General features: G+C 41.8%; 2 protein-coding genes across 4 annotated transcripts in view; one reads left to right on the plus strand and one right to left on the minus strand.

The window, feature by feature from the left end:
• The window catches only part of LOC125020969 (rho GTPase-activating protein 26-like), an 82,424-nt gene extending 64,269 nt beyond the window's left edge, over positions 1-18,155 (plus strand). Inside the window, exons 18-24 of the mRNA XM_047606678.1 lie at positions 1,938-2,097; positions 4,931-5,078; positions 5,287-5,470; positions 11,376-11,411; positions 11,653-11,763; positions 13,682-13,773; positions 16,298-18,155. Coding sequence (XP_047462634.1) covers positions 1,938-2,097; positions 4,931-5,078; positions 5,287-5,470; positions 11,376-11,411; positions 11,653-11,763; positions 13,682-13,773; positions 16,298-16,386 — 820 coding nt within the window. The 3' untranslated portion in view covers positions 16,387-18,155. The remainder of the gene's footprint in view (positions 1-1,937; positions 2,098-4,930; positions 5,079-5,286; positions 5,471-11,375; positions 11,412-11,652; positions 11,764-13,681; positions 13,774-16,297) is intronic.
• A 1,630-nt stretch (positions 18,156-19,785) lies between these two features.
• The window catches only part of LOC125021700 (glucocorticoid receptor-like), a 63,355-nt gene continuing 58,146 nt past the window's right edge, over positions 19,786-24,994 (minus strand). For 2 of the 3 annotated variants that reach the window (XM_047607845.1, XM_047607847.1), the window contains one exon: positions 19,786-24,959. In XM_047607845.1, the coding sequence (XP_047463801.1) occupies positions 24,807-24,959 (153 nt within the window). In that variant the 3' untranslated portion in view covers positions 19,786-24,806. The remainder of the gene's footprint in view (positions 24,960-24,994) is intronic. The other variant, XR_007114363.1, reaches the window with a different exon arrangement.

The following is a 24,994-nucleotide window of genomic DNA, read 5'->3' on the forward strand; positions in this document are numbered from 1 at the left end:
ATACTCAGTACTTGATTTCTGTTGTACATCCATCCTGTAGAAGAAGTAGTGCTCAGTGTAATCTACATGCAGCCACCAGGCTAAGTCTTTTTTATCTCCAGATTAATCCTTCAGACAGACAGAGAGAAAAGATGCAAGAGTTTCAGTTCGCGGATGTGAATAGACGGTCACAGCCGAGTCAGGACTAATGTGACTGTATTTACATCAAAGCTGAGTTAAATATATATATATATATGTGTGTAATGTAATCCTTTAATAGGATTTAAATGGATCTATTTAATTCTAACACAGGTCAGGTTGACTTGGGCAAAGACCCCTATTTTACCTTTTTCCATTAAAACCATTTTCCCTCTTAATATTTTTTTTTTTCATCACAACTTCTGCTTGCACATTATCAACTATTCATACTGCGGCAAAGCTGTCTATTGTTTGGAAAGAGGATTTGTGAATAAAACACACGGCCTTTGTGTAGGTTACGTAACCGCATCCCATAATCATAAAAAGCAGGCCATGACACAGTTGGCTTATGCATAATTATTCCTCTAAAGCAGCGGCCGACCGGCATTGTGTTTTCAGTCTAAAGCCTTCTAAGCCCTCAGCGTTTATCCTTCGGGTCAACAGCAGCAGCAGCAGCAGCAGCAGCAGCAGCAGCAGCATGATACAATCACCTCACACATGAGTGAGCACATATGTGCGTATTTATTTACCTGGGCTTAGTGGATTCTACCTGCCAACTGTCATCATCACCACCGACTCTGATACAACACACTTCAGCGAAAGTCTTATTTAGCTTATTTAGCTAAATCTGCGCGGATCTACAAGAAAAACACCGTCTCACGCTGTCAAAATGACAATAAAGCCTGATTTCCTTTGATGCAGCTGCTTGTTCCTGCTCAGACCAGATCTGACATTTGATTGCACTAGAATTAAGGTGTTTATACAAAAGCATCCGAATAAAGTATGTACACAACATAAGGGAATTGCAGCCCAGCCTTTGGTACAATAATAATAATAATAATAATAGTAATAATAATAATAATGTGCAAAGGGAGCAAAAGTCAAAGTAAGTTATCGTCAAATTCAGTAAGACTCTGGGTGGTGACCAAAAATGTATATGAGGGTATTTTTCAAAATTCTGACGGTATCACGATATATCACAGTTTTTTTTTTTCATGCATAATGAAATGAAATTTGGAGACATTTACAGCTTAGAGTTAAAAAAAATAATTAAATTTGACAATTACAGTTTCATTTATTTTATTTTATGTACATATTTATTCACATTTAAACTTATTTAATCTGCTATGTCTGTAATGACCGGCTACCGTAATAATTATAGTCTGCGTGCAACATTTTTTTTCTTTTTTTTTTCTCATTCATAAAAAGCTAAAGTTGGGGACATTTTTGGGGACAGTTTTGGCCGGGGGACAGGTCAACCAAAACGGGACTGTCCCCAGAAATCAGGGACGTCCACGCAAACGACACGGCACCTTTTTTTTTTGGAAAAAGTTCCTCCATGTCTTCGTGGTCTTCACATTCTGCCGCTTCATTTTTCGGACCTTTCCATCTTCACCTCACAGCGACACAGTCGCACCACGTGTGTTTAGAAGCGTTGCATTGAAAATGCACCACCCAGCCCTACTACGTGTTAACACAACATCTTGCTTGTTGCAGATTTGCTGTCGGATTAAAATATTTTTGCAGAACCGGACCACTATATAGACGAGAAATGAATCTCCCTCCCAAGTCAGAATCCTCATATATATTGGTTTTCACAGACAGAAAAGATGCAAAGCTGCCCCACTAAAATGACGCCAGCTCACAGTGTCGGGTTAAAAACAATTAGTGCAACTTGCACAACATGTTTTTTTGTTTGTTTGTTTTTTAATTTGCATTAAATGCGGTGCCTCCTCCTCTCTGTCCTCTCCTCTCCATAGTGTCGCCAGTCACCACCAGCAGAACCTGATGACCGTCGCCAACCTGGGCGTGGTGTTCGGTCCGACTCTGCTCCGGCCGCAGGAGGAGACGGTCGCAGCCATCATGGACATCAAGTTCCAGAACATTGTGGTGGAGATCCTCATAGAGCACCACGAGCGGGTACGGAGGACGCGTGCGCGTCTGCAAATGAACCTAATGAGCAGCGGGTCCGGTGACGCGGTTGAGGATTAAACGAAATTAACTTGTGTGTAATTGTGCATTTTACACAGCAATTAATTTCTCACCTAGACGTTTACATCCCAGCGAGCTGTCCTTACGCACACACACACACACACACACACACACACACACACACACACACACACACACACACACACACGGAACGGGTCTATATGCTGCGCGCTCCGTGTCCACTTCAAAGCCATTTCCACTTTCCAGCTCCGAGCGGCTTAGCGGCGCGCAGAGCGCAGCTTACAGATGTTACCGTGGAAACAGCCTGACTGTTTGAGAGCCTGGCGTTGTGCGCACACGGTGTGTTCAGTTAGCGAGTGAAACAAACAATTAGACAGTGAAATAAGCCGCGCCTGCGCGCATGCAAAAGATTTGAAGAGTGTGTTGAAAAGGCCGGTTTACGCTGCCCCAGCACCTGAAACGCCTCTGTTATTTACTCCCCACGGTAACAAGCACCGACACTGATGTGACATTATTGATGTCATTCTCTCGTTTTATTGCACCTTTCTGCAGCCAAAGTACACGGATCAGCCATAACATTATGACTAATAGTGTGCAGGTGTCCCCTGTGGTGACTCATCAGAGAATGGACGTGGGAATGAAATGAACTGATTGAGAGAGGAATTAATGCAGCAGATTGACTAAGGATGGACTGTTTTTTACTGTGATGATGAGTAAATATTGTAGAATAATCCCACACTAGTAGTAAAACAGGTTTGCATGGCCCCGTGTTAGCACTAACTGAGACATTTACAGCTCGGAGATAAAAAAAAAGAAAAAGAAAAAAAGAATTAAACATTATCAAAATGTAAAGAAGAAACAGGGACAATCACGGTTTCATTTATTTTGACATATTTATTCACCGTCAATGCTAATGTCAATAGCCACGCCACCGGTTACCGTAATAACCGTAGTCAGCGTGCAACATTTTCGGGTGGGGGGGTCTGGTCTGGTCTGGTCTAGGTGGGTGCCACATGCCTAAGTAACATCCACACCAGTGAATAACAGGCCCAAACATTTCCCAGCAGAACTTTGAATTGTCACCAGATGGTTTAAATGTTCTTCACGTCTCCTGTTACTGGTCATAATGTTATGCTTGATCGATGCATCTGCTGCTCTGTTATTGTTTATTGTTTGGAAATGTTTCTTATTAGACTAAACACATGCTTTAACTCTCAGCGCTGGTGAAAATACAGCGTTGGTGTTCATATCAAACCAATTAGCAGATTCTGATAAATACAACAGAACACAGAGTACGACTACGATGTCTGAGCCTAAATCCAGCACATTTCTAGCAGAGGTGGCTTCTTACATGTCTGTCGTTGTTATTTACTTCACCTGGATCTTTGTGACACATGTCCACTGGCTTAAAACGGTTTCTCCACCTCCTCTTTGTGCAGCGAAAACCAAAAAACCGCAGGGGAAACGAATACCAGACTAATATGAGCGGAGCCGCTTTTATTGGGAAGTAAACTCATAGAGATATGTAATTGGTACGAGGGAAAAACTTACAGTGCGTGCGTATTTTTACTACAGCGTGGTATTTTTTCCAGCTTGCCTAACTGCGCTTCAGTGAATAGAAATAGATGCCAGCAATGTCATGATCAGTGCCACAAATCATAGGCCGAGGCACACAGTGTCCCCTGTTAAACTTCTTCATGTAATTACTGCCAGTTAAAAGACATTTTACGCACAGCTGCGAACAGCTTTGTTGTGTGGCTGTGTTTTGGGTAACTGCGATGGCTGCAGTTCAATTGCATGAACAGGACTTCTTTACTGAACTCAAAGAGGAAAGAGTGATCAGGTCCGCTGGGTGGTTTGCAGATCTTTGAGGTCAGATCTCTAGCTGGGTTTACGTGGAGCCAAATATTCAGATTTTAGGAGCCAAAACCAAATGAAAATGCTCCACATAAACACCTCAATAAGAATAAACAGGGCCTGATCTGAATTAAGTTTCGTTTGGTTTCACAGTGGGTAGAATACTCCTTTTCCTAAACCCATTGAAAGTCATGTAAACTAGAGATGTCCAGGTCTTTATGCTCTGAAATCGACTCTCAATAGTATCCACCTATATAGTAACTGAGGCCACTACCTCAATATACTTCAGAGTTTAAAATAAATAAATGACTCTTGTTTTCTTTATGAAGCTTTGATTTGAAATACACTAATTTCTTTAGGTTGACCAGACACATTAGGGTGGATTTACAGAAGTATCGGTGCGGTTTAGCCGATACCAGCCTGAATTTTACTCGGTATCGGATTGGAAAGGAAACTGTGGTATCAAACATCACTGATGTAAACGGTGAACGTCTTGACGTAGATGAACAGTGACGTCCGAGTGACGTTTTCTCAAAAATTAGAAATATCAAACTGTTTAAAAAGGTGCATCAGAAATTGATTGAAGCCAGAACAGACTGAAGAGAGGAACAAATCTCTAAGACAAATCTAAGACTACACAAGACAACGCAACACAACACAACAGCAAAAGTGGATGTGACCCCACAAACTTTCCCAATCAAGCTGTTGCTCCACTAAGTGTAAAAACAATCGCAACTAAAGGCTGATTAGACAAGAGACGTCCATCTTTCACCAGTCACATGATGTTTTTCATCGATCTGCACATGTTCAGATTAAAAGCATCAGGTCAGAATAAATCACCTCACATGGAAACAGTCCTGAAAGACAAAAAGCCTCCACGTAAACCTGGCTACCGTCCTGCACATCATTGCGTGAACATTCACGTCTTGTTTCCTTTGTGCAGATTTTCAGTGACGTCCCGAACTCTGCGGCCGCCGGTCCAGCCAACATGCAGCTCAACCTGCCCAGGAGGAGGAGCACGGAGAGCAAACCCCCGTCCTGCAGCGAGAGGCCTCTCACGCTCTTCCACACGCCGACACACTCTCAGAAAGGTGAGCTGGTAGACATGACATGACATTTTCCTTGTGTGTGCGTGGGTTTTCTCTTTCTTCTTCCTCCCATCATCTCTCTCTCTGTTAGTCCTGAGACAAACTGGACAGAAGAGGACGAGCAGTTACAGGAGATGAGAATGAGAAATATCTAGTGAATCTCACAATGAACCAGACCAGAGCACCAAAGAGTCTGTCTTCGTTCTCGCAGGTGAAAAGAGGAACAGCGTCGGCAACGCCACGGCCTCCGACCTGCAACAGCCGGTTTCCTCCACCACCAACTGCAACAGCAGCAGCAGCAGCAGCAGCAGCGGCAGCCAATGCCGAACCCCGAGACACAGTCTGACCAGCAACGACGGCGAGCACGAGAACCGGCAGGTCCGACCCAGCTCACTGTGAGTATCACGCCGTCGTTCACTCAACGGAGGCAGAATCAGGTTTAACACTGGGACTGTTAACGGGAAAATGAAGTGACGCTGACTCAAAAAAACATAAAAACATGATCCAAAAACTGATCAGGAGGAAAGTGGTCATTATGTTATGCCTGATCAGTGAACATTGAAAGAAAGATTTTAAAAATATGTTTTTCGCATTAATTTCGCTCAGAGATGATCAACATCTCATTTTTAAAATTCTCTATAGATTTTTTTCTTCTGTAGAAAATAAATATACGTGATATAATGAACGAGAAAACACAGAAAAAGAGGAGTTAGAAAAAATACCGGTCGGTCTGTGTTAACACTGGTGTCGTTGTCATAATGAGGCGTCTGAATTGTGTTTCAAGTGTTAACTCTGGCAGGTGTTTAGCTTTTCCTGAGCTCATGAACATACAGAGTGTGATGCACAGACAGAAGAGAAGCTGTGAGGAGGAGGGAGACGCATTCAACCAAATGGAGACGAGAAAACCAGATAGTCTGTCCATTATGAGTCACGCTAAAGAGGCATTCAAGGACCGCAGTGAACAACCTGTCGGTCGGTCATGATAGGGCACGTAATGGTGTGTGTAATGACACCTTCCGTATGTTTTCTCCTCTTATGGTGACGCTCGTGCTCGTTTTGTATTTGTTTTTTTGTTTTTTGTACTCGTGGCTCCGTGTTTGTCTCAGTAATGTATTCATGTGTGGTCGAGGAGAAAACCGACTCGCCTGCACTCTTTGCACTTTGATTACAGCATCGTACATTTCATATGGGAAAAGAAAAAACTGCGTGCGGTGAAAACTCATCAGGCTCAGTGTGACCCAGACTCACATCGGTGGGTTTTATTTCAGATTTACAGAAAGGAGTGTTTTTTTTTTATCTGCCACCTTGTGAGAAGCTGTGTTTCTAAAGTTTCTCTGTCAGGGAGAGAGACAGTACGAGATTCTTACGGTCTGGCCGTGGTTTCCTTTGAAAGCGTCAGCTCCACGCTGTGGAGAATTCATGTGTGTCATCGTCTCAGTCACACGAGACAAATAAAAAGATGCACATTCCACAACAATCTGTTTCATCTCTGTGTTCTGTACAAAGAAAGTAGAACAACACAACGTCCTCGTCCTATCAGAGACATCTGATCTCAACGTCATCAAATCAGTTTGAGGAGAAACGAAAGACACCGGCATCCACAGAGGGGCACCAACGTCCCCTTACAGCCGTAATTTATTCGGGGGGAACCATGAACCATTTGATTTAGTTTCAATTTACACAGAAAAACTTTTGGATAACATTTAATATTAATCATTATTATTATTTTTACTATATTTAAGTGTTTTGTTTGCAGTCCTAGATTCTTAAATTTACTCTCCATCTTTCAAATGCCAGTATATGATGCCTTTATGAAAAGTTGGAAATTTCAGACTTCTGATATCGTAGCATTCACGTTACAGGTTAACTCAGAGGAGAAGAGATAAGTTTGGTAAATTGTCAGTGTTTGAACATTAAACTATGTGCAGCAGACATTTCTGAGTTTGACTCAGAGTTCATTTTTTCCCAAGTTGTCTTGAATGCATCGTCAGCTGCAGCTGGATCTCAACCTACTTCTGATTGGCTAGTGATGTTAGCTTATTCCTTTTCAAAATGGAATGTAACATCTTAACATTTTTTTTTTTTTTTGTGCAAACCTCCTCGTTGAGCTTTTTTAATCTGGCGCTGCTCTTCATGCCCGCTCTCCTCCACCGCCTCTGTTTACCTGTTTACCTTCTTCTTTCTTGATGTTTTTGTTTGTCTAGTTTAGCTCCGATTAGGTGACATCATTGTAACGGAGGGAGGCCGTCGCTTTCACAGAAACACAAAACACAGGGACACAGATAAAAAGTATAAAAAGCTGGATCGTTCTAAATAAATCTGAAGTCCTGAAGAAATGACTTTAACTTTAATGTGATGACATTTTTCACCGTATGATTAATTAACTTAATCTTGAACAGGGAATGTTTCCCGTTGGTTTATAGATGGAAGAAATCTTTAATCAGGTTAAACTGTTGTTTTTTATTTTTGTTTTTTTTTTACTGGTGCTTTCATACAGAGTCAGGTTGTATTTGCGGTGCAGTTTCCTTTGTATTGCAAGAAAAGTTTGCATCTTTGCAATCTTTGAATGAATGTATAAGAAGAAAAAAACATGGCTCTGTTTTTAAGCAGACGTCTGTACTTTTGTCTGTGAGACAAAAACAGCTGGTGGCGTCATCACAGACAATAGGAACAAAGTTCAGAGGTTAACAACTGTGCACTTCAGAAGCACCACATCCCACCGAGCCGCGGCTTATTTTCAGGTTCTTACATGTTTCCCTTTTCGTGACCCCGTGGACTTGACCTCAGGACCTAATGTGTGTTAATGACGTATAATTGTGTATTTTTATTTATGTCACTTTATTGGTATTTAAAATGTTCCCAATCAAAAGTTATAAGCAAGTGTTTTTGGAAAGAGATAAAAGATAAGAGAGCTCTGAAACGGATTTAACATCATAAAAAAACAACGTAGACAAGAAGCTGAAAATTAAATCTCCATAGTGACTAGAGAGATTTATGGGAAAAGCAGCCGGCGTAATCCCACTCATGACATATTTCTGTTGAATGGGAATAAATGAGGAGTTTTTATTTGTTCTGAAAAAACAGGGGAAAGTACAGTAAATATTTAACCTCGTCTGGTAAAATAAGGGCGGTGCAGCGTTGTAGCCGTTAGCGCCGATGCCTCCGGGTGTTTGCATGTTCTCCGTGAGCCTTCGTGGGTTTTCTCTCGAAATCCAAAGACAACACGCTTGTTAGGTTAAACTGGTGAATCTAAATTGGCCGTGGGTCAGTGTGTGTGTGTGTGTGTGTGTGTGTGTGTGTGTGTGTGTGATCCCTGCGATAGCCCCCATGTGACCCTCCACAGAGGACATCACCCGTAACGAATTTTGCACCCTCGTGTTTTTTCTTGAGTGCAAACTTGACATTCGCGTGTGGCGCGGGTCATGCAGATTATTTTTTGCAAACAGCTTTTAGGCAGAAGACGACACATTCCAATTTTACTCGGGGTTGTGGTTTTTTGCAGACACTCCAGCAAATAGTGAAGGGAAGCAGCGCGGGGCCAGAGACACCTCCGTTATCAATGCAGTCTTTGCTTTGCTTCTGTTTGGTTGTAAATCAAAATATGTTTCTCAGAAAGAAGCGAGCAGATCTCTCATGGGCGGAGGGATAGACTGGGTGTTGGAGGTGAGGAAAGGAAAGAGGTGGCGCATTGATCGATCCACTTAAAGACCCAGTGTAATAATTGAGTCAGGTGAAAAACATACAAAACTTACACTGGTTTAATGACGACTGTAGCACCTTATTTAGACCAAGCAGCAACGTCCAGGTCTGAGCATGAAGCCCACGCACTAGTGCAAAATGCTGCAGTTCATAAAGTGGCCACTAGAGTCTCCAAAACGGAGCAGGTCCCCATAGACCCCCATGTTAAAATGCCCAACTTTACAGCATCATTAAACATGTTTACAGCCTGGTTCAAAAAATTATTTTAGTCTCAGTAGTTTATTTCTGTACGGAGGGTGATTTTTTTTTCTAATTCATTCATTTATTTTTTTTTATGACGGTTTAAAATCCTGCATTATTAAGATTGGGTGGTTTGGTGGGCGGGTCTCAACGTCTGACACAACCCCCCCACGTCCATATTTGGAATATCCGAGTGTGGGCGGAGTAAAGCTCATCCAACATGCAACTTCAGGCTCCGCCCACTTTGGGCATCGCCCAGTGGGTCAGGACGAGTTTGTCTTTAATATAAACAGTCAATGCTTTAGACAAGTATTTGAGATCTTTTTAGTTAGCATGTAAAAAAACTGTCAGTTTAAAAGTGTTTCGGGGAGTTGAAAAGGTTTGAAACCACCGATAAGTTACGATTAACGCATTATGGAGCAGCTAGCCACCAGAGACTGGTGTGTTGTTCGCTAAAAGCTGGAATGAGAAACATGAAGTATCATTTTCATTGGTTCAAGCCTTCTGCATAGACTTATTTCAATTTCATTGGTGGGATATGCAAACCGTGACGTGGCGACTCTCTTAGGACGCCATTTTTTTTTTTGTTTTGTTTTGTTTTGTTTTTTACCAGGATTTGTGATATTAAATGATTACACAACAGTGCATCGTGATGGATTTCGAGCTTTGCAGTCGTAGCAGATCCGGAGCCAATCAGAGTCTTGTGAGAGAACGACTGTAGGAAAGAATTGCTCTCAAAACTCAGCACACAGTGAATAAACGGCGATAGATTCAGTTCGGTTCAATTTGATTTAATACAACTTAGTTTGTCCCGCGGGCAATTCAGTTTGACGGCAATAAGCGGCGCCCATGCCTACGCAGACGGCAACAATAATAACACTGTCAGAGATAACACGCAGGTGTCCTCCTGTGTCTCCCAAAAATGAACAATAATATCAAAAGAGATCTGCTTTAATGATCTGTTTTCCTGGATGCAGCTTTAAAACGCCTTCCTGAGGGCAGGAGCTGAAAGTTTGCAGCTGGGATGCGGTCATGTTGTGCAACAGCACCTCTAGCTATCTTGACCACCCTTTTGTCCCGGAGGGAGGACCCGTCTTCCTGCTGCAGCTCCTGCCAGTTACACAGACGCACAGTTTAGATCAGCGAGTTCAGCTCATTCAGATCTGATTTGAGTTTGTTTTTAAAAGTACCTGCTCCTCCTCACATTGTTTCTCGACCCTTATATATATGAAAGAGAAAAACTAATTTAGTTTTCACAACGATCCATAAACAGAATGAGCTGTACCTTCTCTGCTCATACAGTCTCTAAATCGTCGTGACGTATTTCCCGCATTAAATCCATTTATTCATCCTTAAACCCTTGTAGCGAGTGAATGAATGAGGAGAAAAATCCTTTAGACAATGGACACAAATATTCTCCGCTGTCCAGTGTATGAACAGAGGGAACGACGTGTTTAATCGTGTAATTAAATGAATCATTAGAGGCTAATATTATCTCAGAAGTTCCCCCATGTAAAGATTTATATCTGTCTGAGCGCTGTGACGTAAATGTGTGGGATTAAGCAACTCATCGCTCCAACAACAGCCTTCAAAGAGCTTCTCTGTGTCGCCTGTTATCATGTGAATAATGAAATTACTGGAACAATGAACAACAGTTTGGCTGAGTTTTGCAGTGTTGGGATGTGGGGGGGGGGGGCGTTCCCTTCCATCCTGACTCTGTTCTGCAGCGAATGTGTAATAAGCCACAAATATGTTAAATCAGTAATAAATGCTTGGCATGGAAAGAAAAGGTCTGGCCGTGCCTCGTCTCTGTGTGAGCGCGTGAGGCTGCCGACAGTGTGCAAACATGTTGCAGCTCCAGATTAGACGGAACGAATGACAAACGGATTAATGAAGGCGCACAGCTTGCTCGGATACGCGGATGAATCATGTTTTCGCGGCCCCACGTCGAGGAGCCGTTTGGAGATTAGATTTCTGCAGGAATCTGAACCTCGCTGCGACTGAACGTGTAATTACGATAGACGGATGAATCGTTTTTTTAATCTCAGCGCCGTCCGTTGTGTTACTCCCCAAACTGCAGCACGTCATTTGTGTTTCCATGGTGAAGTTTGCAAAACCGTCCATACGTTCTGACAGTGGAGCCTCATTATGTCTATTAACCTCCGTTTAAAGTTGTCGCTCTAGTCAGAGCTGCACATTATGTGTCACCCAGAGTCGTTTTTCACTGATTTGTTGTATATTGCACGAATTAATATCAGTTTTTTGTGAGTTGTTGTGTTTATTTTCGAGTCTAGAGACGTTTTAATATTTGATGGAGAACTTCATCTTGCTTCTTTTTTTTTTTTTTGTTTTGTTTTCCAGACTGAACCCAAAGAGTCGAGGCAGCATACCAACCAGGTAAGACTTGAATATGTCAGTATACACGGATCAGGCATAACATTATGACCACCTCGGTCTGGTGTAGGTGGGTGCTGCATGTCTAGGTTTCCCAGCAGAGCGCTGAATTCTCACAATGTTACTCACTTCTCCTGTCAGTGGTCCTAATGTTGTGGCTGATCTGTGTGTGTGTGTGTGATCTTTGTTGCGCTGCCGGTGGCTAACATCGCTGCCTCTCTGTCTGTGTGAACGCGTCTCCCAGCGTGACGTCTCCGAGTCCCACCTCTCCGCGCTCTCCCTCCTGGCCCATGTTCTCGGCTCCTTCCAGTCCTCAGCCGGCCTCCTCCGCATCCAGCGACTCCTCTCCGATCAGGTTCGGGCCACGCTGTGTGATGAATGATTTCACGCCTTCTCATTGTAACTCACCGTGCTGCGTGTGAATGTGTGTGAGGAAACTCCTCTCAGGTGATTCCAGGCTCTCGTCAAGTCGTGCTCGGTGAAGGATGTAAATGCTTCCTGATTTGCTAATACTATGTTATTACTTACTTAACACGTTCAGCATGATGGACTTTTGAAGAACCGCTTGAGTGTTGCATGCAGTGGCGGTGGGCGGGTTGACGAATGCATAACACAGCAGCAGAAGAAACATCACCTACAGTACACATAATTACATCAAACACTGGTACACACCAACTTTCTAGTTCTCTGCATCATCTGGTCTGGCTTCAGGACCCTTTAATCGCCCCTTAATGACGAGCTGCGAATGAAATTTACTGAGCAGTTTGAACCTGAGACAGTTTTAAAACACAAAACGACCAGTAAGTGGCGACGCTAGAGAGGGAACTGTTCCCTTTTAAACTAAATTAGCTGCAAGTGTTGTTTCATTCAGTCACTTCTCCAAACATCAGTCATAAGGCTGACTCAACAATCACAACATTTCACCAACAGATATTTTTTTTAACAGACTCAGTTGGTGTTTTTTCTCGCAAAATATGTGAAAAAGTGCAACTTCACTTTAGTTATGTGGCTTCAGCCGAGAATCTTCACTTACTGAAACTATGACAACCGACACGGCGCTGTGGTAAAAAAACACCAGGACGTCCCCCCACTAACCACTGAACTGTCCAACCATACGGCCTCACGATGCTGAATTAGCATCATCGTAACATGGACAGTTTAACGCGGCATCACTAGCTGTGTTTCCATGGAGCCAAATATCCTGATTACTGTCGGTTTAAAAGGCCAAACTGAGTGGAAATGCTCCATGTGAACAATCGCAGTCGCAATGAAAAGGCCCAAACTGAATGAAAGTACTTTGGGTTTCACAGGGGTAGAATATTCCTTTTCCCAAACCAATCGAAAGTTGTGTAAACGGTCTGAATGCTTGATTTCAATAACAGCTCTGAAAGAACGTTATCTCATGCTTAGACGGCAGAAAAAAAGAGAAATATCAAACTGTTTACAAAGGTCCTTCAAAAATTCATTGAAGCCGAGACTGAAGAGTGAAACAAATTCAGAACCGCTGGAAAACCTTGAAGACCGGCTACTATAAAACTCAACAACACAAAAACACAAACAAACTGTAGCTTTAAGAATGAAAATATAAAAACTACAGCGACAACTGTCGTTATTTCATAGGGTTTAGATCAGAGGTGTCAAACATACGGCTCCGGAGCCAAAACACTGAACATATTAGCTGAAAGTTTTCGATCATTGAATGACGGGGGCGTGGCATGACACCTGTCAATCACTTAACAGACTGAGGCCCTAAGGCTGCAGTTGCTTCCATTGGTTTCACCAAATTTTAAAACAATCTGCTATAAGTTATTTAAATAAACAAATTTTCTCCTCTTTTTTATGCATTAGCTTGGGAAGGCTAAGCCCTGTTAGCCCATTTATGCATGTGTTCATACAGAACGTTGCTTATGGGTGCAGCGCTGCAGTTTAATGATGCTGATGCAGCATGCTGACGTTTACTTTTCAGATCCGTTCGTGCACAGGGGTCAGTTTTTAAATTGTGACAAAGATGCACTTTAATTGGACGTTGCTAAACCCGCTGAACCTCTGCACAGCGCTGCGTCGTTTTACATTTCATGAAGCCTCGTGCGTCTCTTTGCTGCAAACAGCTGGTCCCGTTTGCCACTGCACATTCAAAATGTCCGACTTAGAGCAGACCGAGTGCACGCTAGAGGAATGAAACATGAAAAAAAGCTGCACTTTGAATGGAAGTATATGGCCGGTGGGCACATTAAAATTAAAATGTCTCACCCCTGCTCTGTCACTGTCTCCAGTGTTGCCGGCAGGAAGGCTCGAGCGCTCTACGCCTGCAAAGCAGAACACGACTCTGAGCTGTCCTTCATCGCTGGAACCATCTTTGAAAATGGTGAGTCACACTCTGGACCTGCAGGAAGTGGAGAGGAAAGAATGTGGGCTGGTAAATAGAAACAATTTGTTGTCGAGACAAAAAGTCGGCCATGGGAATTAGCTGGAGTTCATTTAGCGTGCGAGCTGGGTGGGTTACAGTTCGTGCAGCGCTGATAATCCAAAAAACGTCCCCAAAACGTTTTCTCTTGTAGTTTTTTTGTTGAACGTGCCGAAGAGGGTCGTGTTTTCTTTAATAAACGCCTCGGAGCTCATTACCGTGAGACTCGATCTATAGTTTCCCGTGTGTAAAGTGTATTTTTATCCGGCACCTGGCGCTAACGTGTTCTCAGATGTGCCCTGAGAGCGTTCGAGGGCTGGCAAGCAGCACACGAGGCCGTAACAGATGCAGTCAAGCGTAATGCATCGCTTTAGCACGCAGCCAAGATCTTAATATCGTTCAGACGCACTTTATATGCGGAAGTAGCCTCACGCAGCCACACAGACGAAGGTTCAGGAATGAATCTCATAAACAGCCCCGCGTCCTCTCCGGCCTCCCTCCAGCTTCACCAGCTTCCAGAGCAGTTTCTCCTCCTCTTCTTCTTCTCCTCCTCTAATAAACATCAGATTTGTGCACGTTTTTAACTGGTGCTTTGACAGAAATCCTGTTTCCCTCTACAACCAAACACACACACAATCGATACCGGTCGGGGTTTTAATGGTTTTGCTCACGCCAGCGGACACATGGTCTCCAGACTCTAAATAGAGTTAGCTGCATAAAGGCTGTAAAAGAGTTATGTAATGCAGAGCGGTGTCATCTGAGCTCTTTGAGTCAAAGTGTGACCTTGGGGACATGTAATCCTTAAAGCGGTATCTCAGCACTGCAGTCTGCTCGCGGCTTGTGGAGGGCGTAGCATTCCAGCTGTCCTCATCAGACTCCGAGCACGACCTCATAATGCTAGCTGTGCTAACAACACAGGTAAAGCACAGCGCGCATCCACGTCCGTCGATGGACAGTTTAGTTCAGAGTGATTTAAGAAGGAGCGAATACAGACGAAGCCCCCCGTGCGTTTATTCGCTGCCTTCCTGTGATGTGGACGTGTGCTAGCGTGCTCTGCAGTTTTTCTAAATTAGATTCCCGGTGAGGACTAATATGGTAAACGACAAATTTACCTCTGCAGAGATGTTCCCGCCACTCGTCCAAGGACTCCTTGGTTAATGGATCTTTAACAAAAGCATTAAAATGTGCTGCACACCAGAGGAACCCGAAATGAATTCAATTACACTCCGTCACACAGTGTTGGTGATTGTCAACGAGCTGTTGAAATCTAATCAGCCTTTTCAGCGCGTTTTCTTTTATAAACTGAAATAGCAAAAAACATGAATAGAAGAAGAAAAAAAAAAGAGCCAACAAGCTCAGAATTACTTATTTATTTATCACTTTATCGCATATTTCTTACAAAACATTTTTTTTTTTTTTTCAAATTAGACGTGAAGAGAATATTTTTGGTATGACCAAACATTTATATTACGGTATTTTTTTGGTTTTGCTTCACAACATTTTCTACTGAGAAAGGAATTAATTCAGTAGATTGACTAAGGATGGAATATTTTACTGTGATGATGAGTAAATATTGTAGAATAATCCCACACTAGTAGTAAAACAGGTTTGCATGGCCCCGTGTTAGCACTGACTGCTGATGTGGAAATCTGGAGACATTTACAGCTCAGAGATAAAAAAAAAAAAAGAAGAATTAAACGTTATTAAGATGAAATTAAGTTTCATTTATTTTAAAATATTTATACATATTTAAACATACGTAAACTGCTACGTAATGTCAATAGCAGTACGACTAGTTACCGTAATAACTGTAGTCTGGGCGCAACACCTTTTTTCATAAAAAACTAAAACGCCATTATCTGGAGTTGCTGGATATCAGAACTGTTTCCACTCTTCAAGTGGTTCGATAAAATATGTTTTTCAATAGTTGCTCATTGTTTGAAATAGATATATTTAAAAAAAGTCAATTAATACTGCATTGTTACTGCAACATGGCCAGACATGTTAATAATAATGTTGCACCACAGCTTCATGGAATCATGCATGTGATTGTTTAACCATTTTAATATGATGTGCACTCCTTAATATGAAACCACACCTTTTCTCACACACACACACACATATATATATAATTCATTACTTTGAAATGCAAACATTTGATTATTAGTTTTTGTTTTGCACCTTGTAATTAAAATGTTTTTTTTTTTTTTACACACACAGTTCATGAAAGTAGTTGACACTGGATATTTCCTGGAGCGCGGCCTCTCATCGACTGATCTCAAATATCATGCTCTCAAATTAGCAGCTAAGCTACCAGAGATGCTCAGAATAATTAATGAAACGAATTAATGAAACATCGTGTTAATCACCCTGTTCATCGCCTCCGTCTCCTCTGCACCTCTGCATGAGAAGTGGCTCACACTTGTGAACCTCCTCTTATTTGAATTATATCTGCAAAAACATTACTCTGCTTCTTTTCCTGTAGTTCACGCTTCCAGGGAGCCCGGGTGGCTGGAGGGGACGCTCGATGGTCGGAGTGGACTGATACCAGAAAACTACGTGGAGTTTTTATAGTCGGGGGCCTGAGGCCAGAGCCGACCTGGACCTGGACCTGGACCTGGACCTGGACCACTCTGGAATAGAGGAGACCAAACTGAACAGAACCGACTGCACAAAACTCAACAGACTCCACTAGATTTTCTATTAAACCGATGAGGTGACTCTCGTCTTGACTGGAAACTGAAACTGGACCAAGCGGAACCGTGTGGAGTGGACACAGGAAGGAGGCGTAAGGGGGACTGGAGGAAGGCGGCTGAATTGCACTGGGAAAAAATAAATAAATAAATAAATAATAAAAGAGAGAAAATAAAGATGATAAGGCCGCCTCTAAAAGTCCTGGTGAATTAATATAGTAATGAACCTGGTGTGAAAAAGGAGAAATTAGAGAGAATAGCTTGTACAAATGATTATATTTGAAGTTGTGAGGCTTTGTTTTTTTTAATTTTTTTTTGCTTTCTTATGATGAACTTCTCCACCACTGCTTCAGCATCTCCTCTTATCAGCTTCATGTGGAGATGATGACAGGGAACATAATAGAAAGCAAGTGGCCTTCAGCTTTGGACTCCCTGCTCCACCTCTCCACTGATTGATTGATTGATTGATTGATTGATTGATTGATTGCGTGTTGGGGATCTGGAGCGTTTAAAGCTGATTGAAGTGCTTGTGTTTGGCTGTGATGTATTTGCGGGGCGCTCGCTGTGGTGGTCCTGTGATTCCCCCGGGACCAGACCTGGCTAACGTTTCGCGTCGAGCAGCAGCAGCAGCAGCAGCAGCAGCAGCAGGAGCCCCAGGGCAGGTCGCCACAGACTGAGGTCGCCTCCGAAACAGTTCGCCGAAAGGTCAGCGAAGGGAGGAAGGAAGGAAGGGTTCCTCCTTATTTATGATGTTTCTCCCCGCGGAGCCGTCGCCAAAGAAACGTTTCAGGACGACCTCGGCGAGCAGATCGGCAGCGGTTTACAGGCGGCCCAGCTGTGAGGCCTCACTCTGTGCAGAGTGCAGAATCGTGTTTGCACAAGTTCAATCCATTCCAAGAATTATAATCAACTTTGTCTCCTGCTGAAATTCAGGCGTTTGCTTTTACTGCCGACGCGTTTTTATCCAAAAAAGAATGAGCTCAGTCAGTGCGAACTCACCTGCGTCGTCTCGTTTCTCCGTACAATCACAAAGATTATGCTGACGATATGATAATGTTTGTGCATTGACACTGAAGAGTGTCATCAGATCAGAGCAGGTTTGTTAGTAGAAAATCAGTTTTTTAAATTTAACCAGAGTTTTTCATGTCAGCGTAAAGACAAACCAAAGAAAAAGTTAAATTTACAGATGATCTGCTTTGGGGCTCTTTTTCCTGCAACGTGGTGACGTTCACAAATACATTTTTTATTTACTTTTTTTTAATGTTTTTTTTTTCTTTCAGATTCTTGAAACAATGTTTTAAAAAAAAATCAAAATGGGAGAGTTCAAAATAAATAAATGTGAAATGAGACTACTTTGTTCATATTCTAAACTTTTTATTTATGACTTTCTTAAAGGCTAAATCCTGAACTGTATTCTTTTTTTTTTGAGGTGTTTTATTGAGATTGTACATACACAGCATTTAATAAGGTATACTTTTTTTTTAAGTATGAAATTTTATATTTTGTATTTCTAGCATACTAACTTAATTCCTAAATTCCATCTTTGTTGCCCAGATTTTTTTTTTTCATTTAAGTCTCTACAGCCTTAAATATTCTTTCCGATGTTCTGGTGAAAGGTTGTGCAGAATTAAAGATAAATGTTGAACAGCTGCTTGGATTTTTGTTTGTCTGTTTCTGAATCGGTCTCTGGCCTGAACATTCCTGACACCAGAGTCTTCACTAATAATATACATGAATATACACATGTATGAATCTGAAACGCCGTTAGTTTGAACAAAAATCGAATAAATTCACTCAAACTGAAGAAATGAACTCGCGGCTGCAGAGTAAAAATGTGCAGCTCAGTCCCGCGTTGTTGCACCATTTGTGGATTAACTCTGTTCATCATCACTGTTTCACAGCTGTGGCTCCTGTAAGTAAAACTTTTCTGATCTAAACCACGTGTTTTTCAACTAATACATTTGGAAGTAAACAACATTTAAATGAGTTTTCATCTGGGAAACTTGTGGACCTGGTTTTCATTCATGTGGATGTTACTTAGACATGTAGCCCCTAAGACCGAGACCAGGTCTTCAACAGGGGGTCTGCAGAGGCGCTGCAGTCCAGGGGGTGTGGCAAAATCTTTGGTTGATTAGACATTTTTTATATGTACCGTATTTTCCGCACTATAAGGCGCACCTAAAAACCTCCAATTTTCTCAAAAGCTGACAGTGCGCTTTATAATCCCGTGCGCCTTATAAATGAACCAATATTGAGCCACAACAGGTCTCGCAACTACGGTAAGAAGCCGCCGACATGATTTTCCCCCGTAGAAGAAGAAGCGCGCGGTGCATGCTGGGATATATGACTGCGCGAGGCGTGCCTTTTTTTATTTCCATTTGTGTGTTTATGTAAAGACCCCAAAATGGCTCCTATTAAGAGACACGCTTACGACGCAGAGTTTAAACTCAAGGCGATCAGTCACGCAGTAGAACACGGGAATTTAACATTAACGAATCAATGGTGCGGAAGTGGAGGAAGCAACTCTACTGTAGCGTCTATTTTATGCGCCTTATATATGAACAAAGTTTTAAAATAGGCCATTCATTGAAGGTGCGCCTTATAGTGCGGAAAATACGGTATTTAATTTCTTTAAATACACATTAACATGAATCCAACATATTTTAGGGATAAATGGAGGCAGAAAACGTTCTCTTTTTTTCTTTTATCCACACACTGGACCTGTCAATCTAAGCCTCCTGCACACAGTAGGCCCCGCCCCTATCGCTGCTGAGCCAATCACAAAGCTGCATATTGCACACTGACTCTCTCTATATATACAGATTAAGAAAATAAGTTTCAACTTAAACCACAGCTAAATATTTTGTCACTAGAGGAACCAGACAGTCAGCGTGTAACACGCAGCCTTGTGATTGGCTCAGCAGCGATAGGGGCGGGGCCTACTGTTTGAATAGTTTAATATTGAATGCAAAACGATAATAATGTATATTTATAAATATCACTAGTTTAATGTAGAACTTTGGGCTTCCTGGACCTGAAAAACACTGACGACCCCGATCTAGACCAGCCCCAGTGTAATTATTATTATTATTATTATTATTATTATTATTATTATTATTATTATTTAAATGACTTCTGCTTCCATTTCTACTTCTGAGGTTGCTTCATTGCCTCCTGACTTCGCATTGTTTCACCTTCAGCATCCTTCCACCTGTGCAGTTATTCTGCTTGACACCTTATCTGGAGGAAAAGAGAAGAAAACGAACCAAAGCGCTGCAGCTCAGTGTTGAAAAACAGGAAAATTTATTGTGTAAGATGTTTGAAATGAAGAGAAATCTGTTCTTTCCCATTTTCCACTTTCAACCGGAGATGACAAAAACATCATCCATGCCAAACCGATGCCGAACCCAAAGGACAACACAGATAACTTAATTCAACATTTAATCAAATAGGTGAAAATATCGACACTGACTACAGAAGAGGTGTAATACAGAAGTAATACAAACTATTTTTTAAAACAAACATTTTGTATTTTCTGTTGTTGTTGTTTTTTTTTCTTTTTTCTTTACATTGGATTACATTTACATAACTGAAATACGAACAAAACAGACTTCAGTGAAAGCCATAGCCATATATACCAGTGGAACATAATCTGCCCTTAATCTTATAAGATAATATTTGCATGTATTTTATACAAAATAGACTATATCAACCAATATCAGGGTAGTGCAATTCCGTCTGGTAACTTTGCTTTAACACGGAGATTCAACTTTTTTTCTATTTTAAAGTGACCAGCAAATCCTCACAGCAATATACATGGGATCCAAAGCCTAGACCTTTACAAAAAAGACATATTTAAAAGAAAACGAGAAGTTGGATATTTAAATGCTACTTAAAAAAAAAAAAAAAAAAAAAAAAAAAAAAGGTAACTGCTCTTGAATACTTCTTTTGTATTTTTTTTTCACCCTCCTCTGCTTTGGTCACTCTTTATATAAACTCAAGAAACCCTCCCCCCCTCCTCTCCCCCAGACCTTCTCACCTTTCACTCCTCCCTCCCTCCCTCCCTCCCTCGTTTCCTCGTATCTTTAAAAACACAGTGAGCGTCCATATAGAACTCTTTTTCCACCGACTCGTAGAATTTACATTTACTTCACAAGACAAACATGTTTTTTTAACACTTCCTAATGTATTCAACACGCCTACCTTTATCAAACACAAACCGACAAACAGGAAAATATTAACTTTCTCGACTCGTTCAATGTACAAAAATGATTGAGTAAAATTAGTCATATCAAAGAGGATCAAGCTGATGTATTCAAAATCACAGAAAATATTGTCTTTTTGTGTGTCTTTCTTTCTTTCTTTGTTTTTTTTTTTTTATTTTTTTATTTATTTTTTTTTTTTTACAATAGCTCAATCTTTAAAAGCATTAATATTTGTTAAGCGTTTCTCTATTTCCTGATTTGAAATCTATGGCTCTCTGTCTCCCTTTTGCAAGGCCTTTAGTCGAAACATGAAAGGTAAAAGATGTATAGAGGTTATGCCAATGTAAAAATACTTTGTATTAATACACAATTGTTTACATTGCGCTGGATATGTCAGCATTGCTATATACACCTATAGCCGTTGAGAAATGAGCAGGAGCAATGAGGGAGGGGAGGAGAGGGGAGGGGGGGGGTCACATCGACACACATTAAAGCTGGTTTTCGGACGCACCACAACCTGACCTGGGAACAACTCTAATACTGGACGCAGCTTACCCACACACGTAGCCTACAAGCAGCCCGTGCATTTTTTATTATTTTTTAATATTTTTTTACGGCCACACAGAGCGGGCGGGGGGGGCAGGTGGGTGGGTGGGGGGGGGCTGGCATGTGGAGCTGAAAGCACTGAACTGCACATGAAACAACCCTGCTGCGAGTGACCACCCTTTAGCACAATGGCTGATTTAAAAAAAAAAAAAAAAACCACGGCTCTGATTGAATAGCGCCTTGAACACATCCAGAGCCCGCTGCGCCGTTAGCTGTAAGTAACACACAAATGAATGGTCTCTATGGCAACCTGCTACCTGGTCTTTTAAACTGGCATTCAGAGTTATGTGCTGCAGAGAGGATGAGCACTCTTCAGAGTAAACAGCAGAAAAAGGAAAAAAAAAAAAAAATAGATTTATTTACAGTCGACATTTTCAGGCGGCGACAAGAAAAACGCGGGAGGGAAAACGTGGAGGGGAAACGTGGAGGGAAAACGTGGAGGGGAAACGGGGGCTGTCGTCTGAAAGCTGGTGGACGCTTCGCCCATTTCTGCAGGAGCCGTCGCACAACAGGAGCTTTGGCCGTCACGTGAGCTGATATGAACATGTCTTCACATTGCAAGTGTACGAAATGCTGACCTGTGTGTGTGTGACATCAGCAGAAAATGACGGGAGAAAACTCCTCAAACGCACAATATATCTTCTGGGTTTTGGGGCAAAAAGAAAAAAAAAGAGAAAACAGTGAGAACAATCAGTGATTTTTACGCTGGTGCAGGTGTGACGCTAAAGATTCTTCTCATAAATGAGCACCCTGAAGCAAAGTGACAACAACCTCATGATCAGATCAACCGCTCGACTCCAGGAAAGAAAAGGTGGGAAATAACCTTTAAGCTGTTGCGTTTTGGCACTAGTGGAACAACATCCGAGTGACACGATCACTTATCGCCTGAGCTTGAGATTCATAGATTCACCGGGAACGAACTGTTGCATCTTCCAAAGATTTTTCAAACTTTACAGGATAAATCAATCTTAACCCAATATACAAAACAAATATACACTCGTGTGTGTTTTGTGTCGACTAATTAATTAGAACCCCGGTCCCCGTTTGTGCAAGTCTGCTGAGATAAAGGTACATTTAACCTAAAGATGGTGTTTTGCGTGAAACTGAGTAAAGAATCGTTAGTGGATCCAGAAATATTTTAGATTCCAAGAAACTAAAACTAAATTCATGTATGACCCCGTTGGGACTCGGACTCGCTGGGTCACAGTGGAGCTGTGTGTGAAACTATTTACTGAACTACACAAAAAAAAAGCAAAAAAAAAAAAAAAAAGCAACTGGCAATGAAAAGGCAGGTTCTGACTTCAAGCCAGAGTCCTGCACAGTTACTGGTTAACACAGCTTTGGTTATTTACTGATTCATTTACAGGTAAATGTTTTATTCATTTATTTATTATTTTTTTAAAATCGAGAAATTAAAATGAACGTGCAGAGTATTAAGGTAAAATGAAATAAAAACAGCCTTTAACCTCTCAGTTCACACCTGTTCTGATAAGAAGGGAAACATAATTAATTATGCTTTGAATATATGTTTCTCCGTTTGTTTATCGTATTAGATTAAGTCCTTTATAAACTACTTCTACGCCTGCGAAGCCTTATCAGCGTCATTTCATTTTGCATTACATACTCTAATCGGTTTTGCATTAGGCTGTTGACCAGTTGCACTAATTGTAAAACTAAAGCAGGTTACAGTGCAGGGCTGCGTGTTTAACTGAAGCTCCGCCAGTAAATCATTTGTGGATAAAAAGCTGGTTTGGAGTCGCTCCATGGTGAAGATCTACTGGGCCAATGGAAAAGTTCAGGTTTATAACTTATATGAATATGTAAAATAAGTCAATGCTTCATCATTTTTGAAGTAAAAATCCTGTACGTTTGACTTTTAACTAAATGCAGTTTAGTAATAAAGATGGTTGAAAAGATTTGCACGATTGCATCTGAATAAATTGCAAACATTGACTAATTCCTCCTAAGGCCTTGATTCAAATATTTAATTTAAGGACAATGTGGGATTTGTCTTTGCTGAAGAAGGAGCACTTTGCATGTGTGTTCATTATATCTGTTTCGTTAAATTATCTGGATAATGGAGCTTTCAACATGATTTAATACTGTCTGGGAGACGCAGTGTGTTTATTAAATACGTGTCTCGTGGGTTTTTAAGAGAGAAACACAACCGAATGTGTTCTGGGACATTTTCTTGATTATCTTTGTGCTTTGTTTTACATAAATAATATAATTTCATAGAACGTTTCATATTTTCTCATCAGTACCTTTAGGCTAACTTCATTCTTTACATGCACAGAGAGACAGAGCTGCAGAAAAACAAAGGAAAAAAAAAAAAACCTTAACAAACATCCAACAAAATGGCAGCTTGAAAGGAAAACAGAGATTTGCCAGTTGTGAATGAAAAAATTAAAATATGCAGAATGAAGTCAACGCTTGATTATTATGCAAAAAAAATGAAATAAAATGAAAAATGGACAGTTGTTTAGAGAGGATGAGTATGAAGAGGTTAAAAACTAAAAGGCACTGGTTTTCCCTCAGATACATCCTGTGTAAACATTTGCTTGAGTGAATGTGTGTACACTTTGTATGCGCTTGTATGTGCGTGTGTGTGCGTCGTGTGTGTGCAAGTGTGACTTCTGCATGTGCTGTCAGAAACGTGCATCTGCATAAAATTAATGGAGAATATTCCTCGAGCTGATTTTTTTTTCTTTCTTTCTTCCATTGGTCAGGGATATAAATCTGATTCAAATCATTTCCAAAAAAAAAAAAAAAAAAAACGACGACGGATTCACAGTCAAAAACAGTTTGTTCTCACCGTAACTGGATCCAGAGGAGAAAATAAAGGTCTTTCCCGTCATAAAGTTTTTGTTTCATCCCCCTCATCGCCCCAACAGTCCTCTGGAAACCCCCAGAAATAGTGTCCACTCACTACATTCGCTGCGCAGTGAAGCTGGGAGAGGCAAACGGAGACGAGCAAAGGCAGAGGGAGCGGAGGAACGCGAGGCTTCAGCTGCTAATCCCGGCAGCCTGAAAAGTCTATTAGGTGTTTTGTTGTCAGAGGGGGGAAAAAGGTGTTTGCAAGGTGTCGGCTTCTCATCGAGGGGCTGCGTGGGTGGGATTAGATCGGGCAGGGACGCTCGGGCATCGGAGGTGAAGGTGCTGGAAACACACGAGACATTCAGAGGCCGGATTTTCTCGGTCAGCCAAGAAAAAGGGGCAGCGGGTCGGTGGTAGGTAGCGAGTCATACTGTAGTTTTCCAAACGCGGGGGCTGGAACAGGAGGCTTGAGACCACAGGTATTGTGCTCCAAGAATTAGGCTGAATGGCTGAGGCCTGGAGGGGCGTGGCAGAATTCCTAGACGGGGCCCAGGCGAAACCGAGGGACTTGAACGAGAGCGACGACGGAGGCAGGATAAGCGGACGCTCGTGGGCCCCGGTGAGGTACACGGGCAGGGCCGGGTTTAAGGCATTGATTCACAGTTTAAGGCAGTCACTTCTGATGAAACAGCAGAGGCTTGACGCTCCCATCTTTGAATTTTGGTATCTGGTTGCTGATGATCTCTGCCAGCATCTCTGGGAATTCCACACTGAGGGTTTTATTCACAAAGGTGTAGAAGCAGATCTGCAGGAGACCCTCGACCATCTGGAGGAGCAGAGACACGGGAGCATCAGTGAGTC

This window comes from Mugil cephalus, chromosome 15 (assembly GCF_022458985.1).
Source record: "Mugil cephalus isolate CIBA_MC_2020 chromosome 15, CIBA_Mcephalus_1.1, whole genome shotgun sequence".
Lineage (NCBI taxonomy): Eukaryota > Metazoa > Chordata > Actinopteri > Mugiliformes > Mugilidae > Mugil > Mugil cephalus.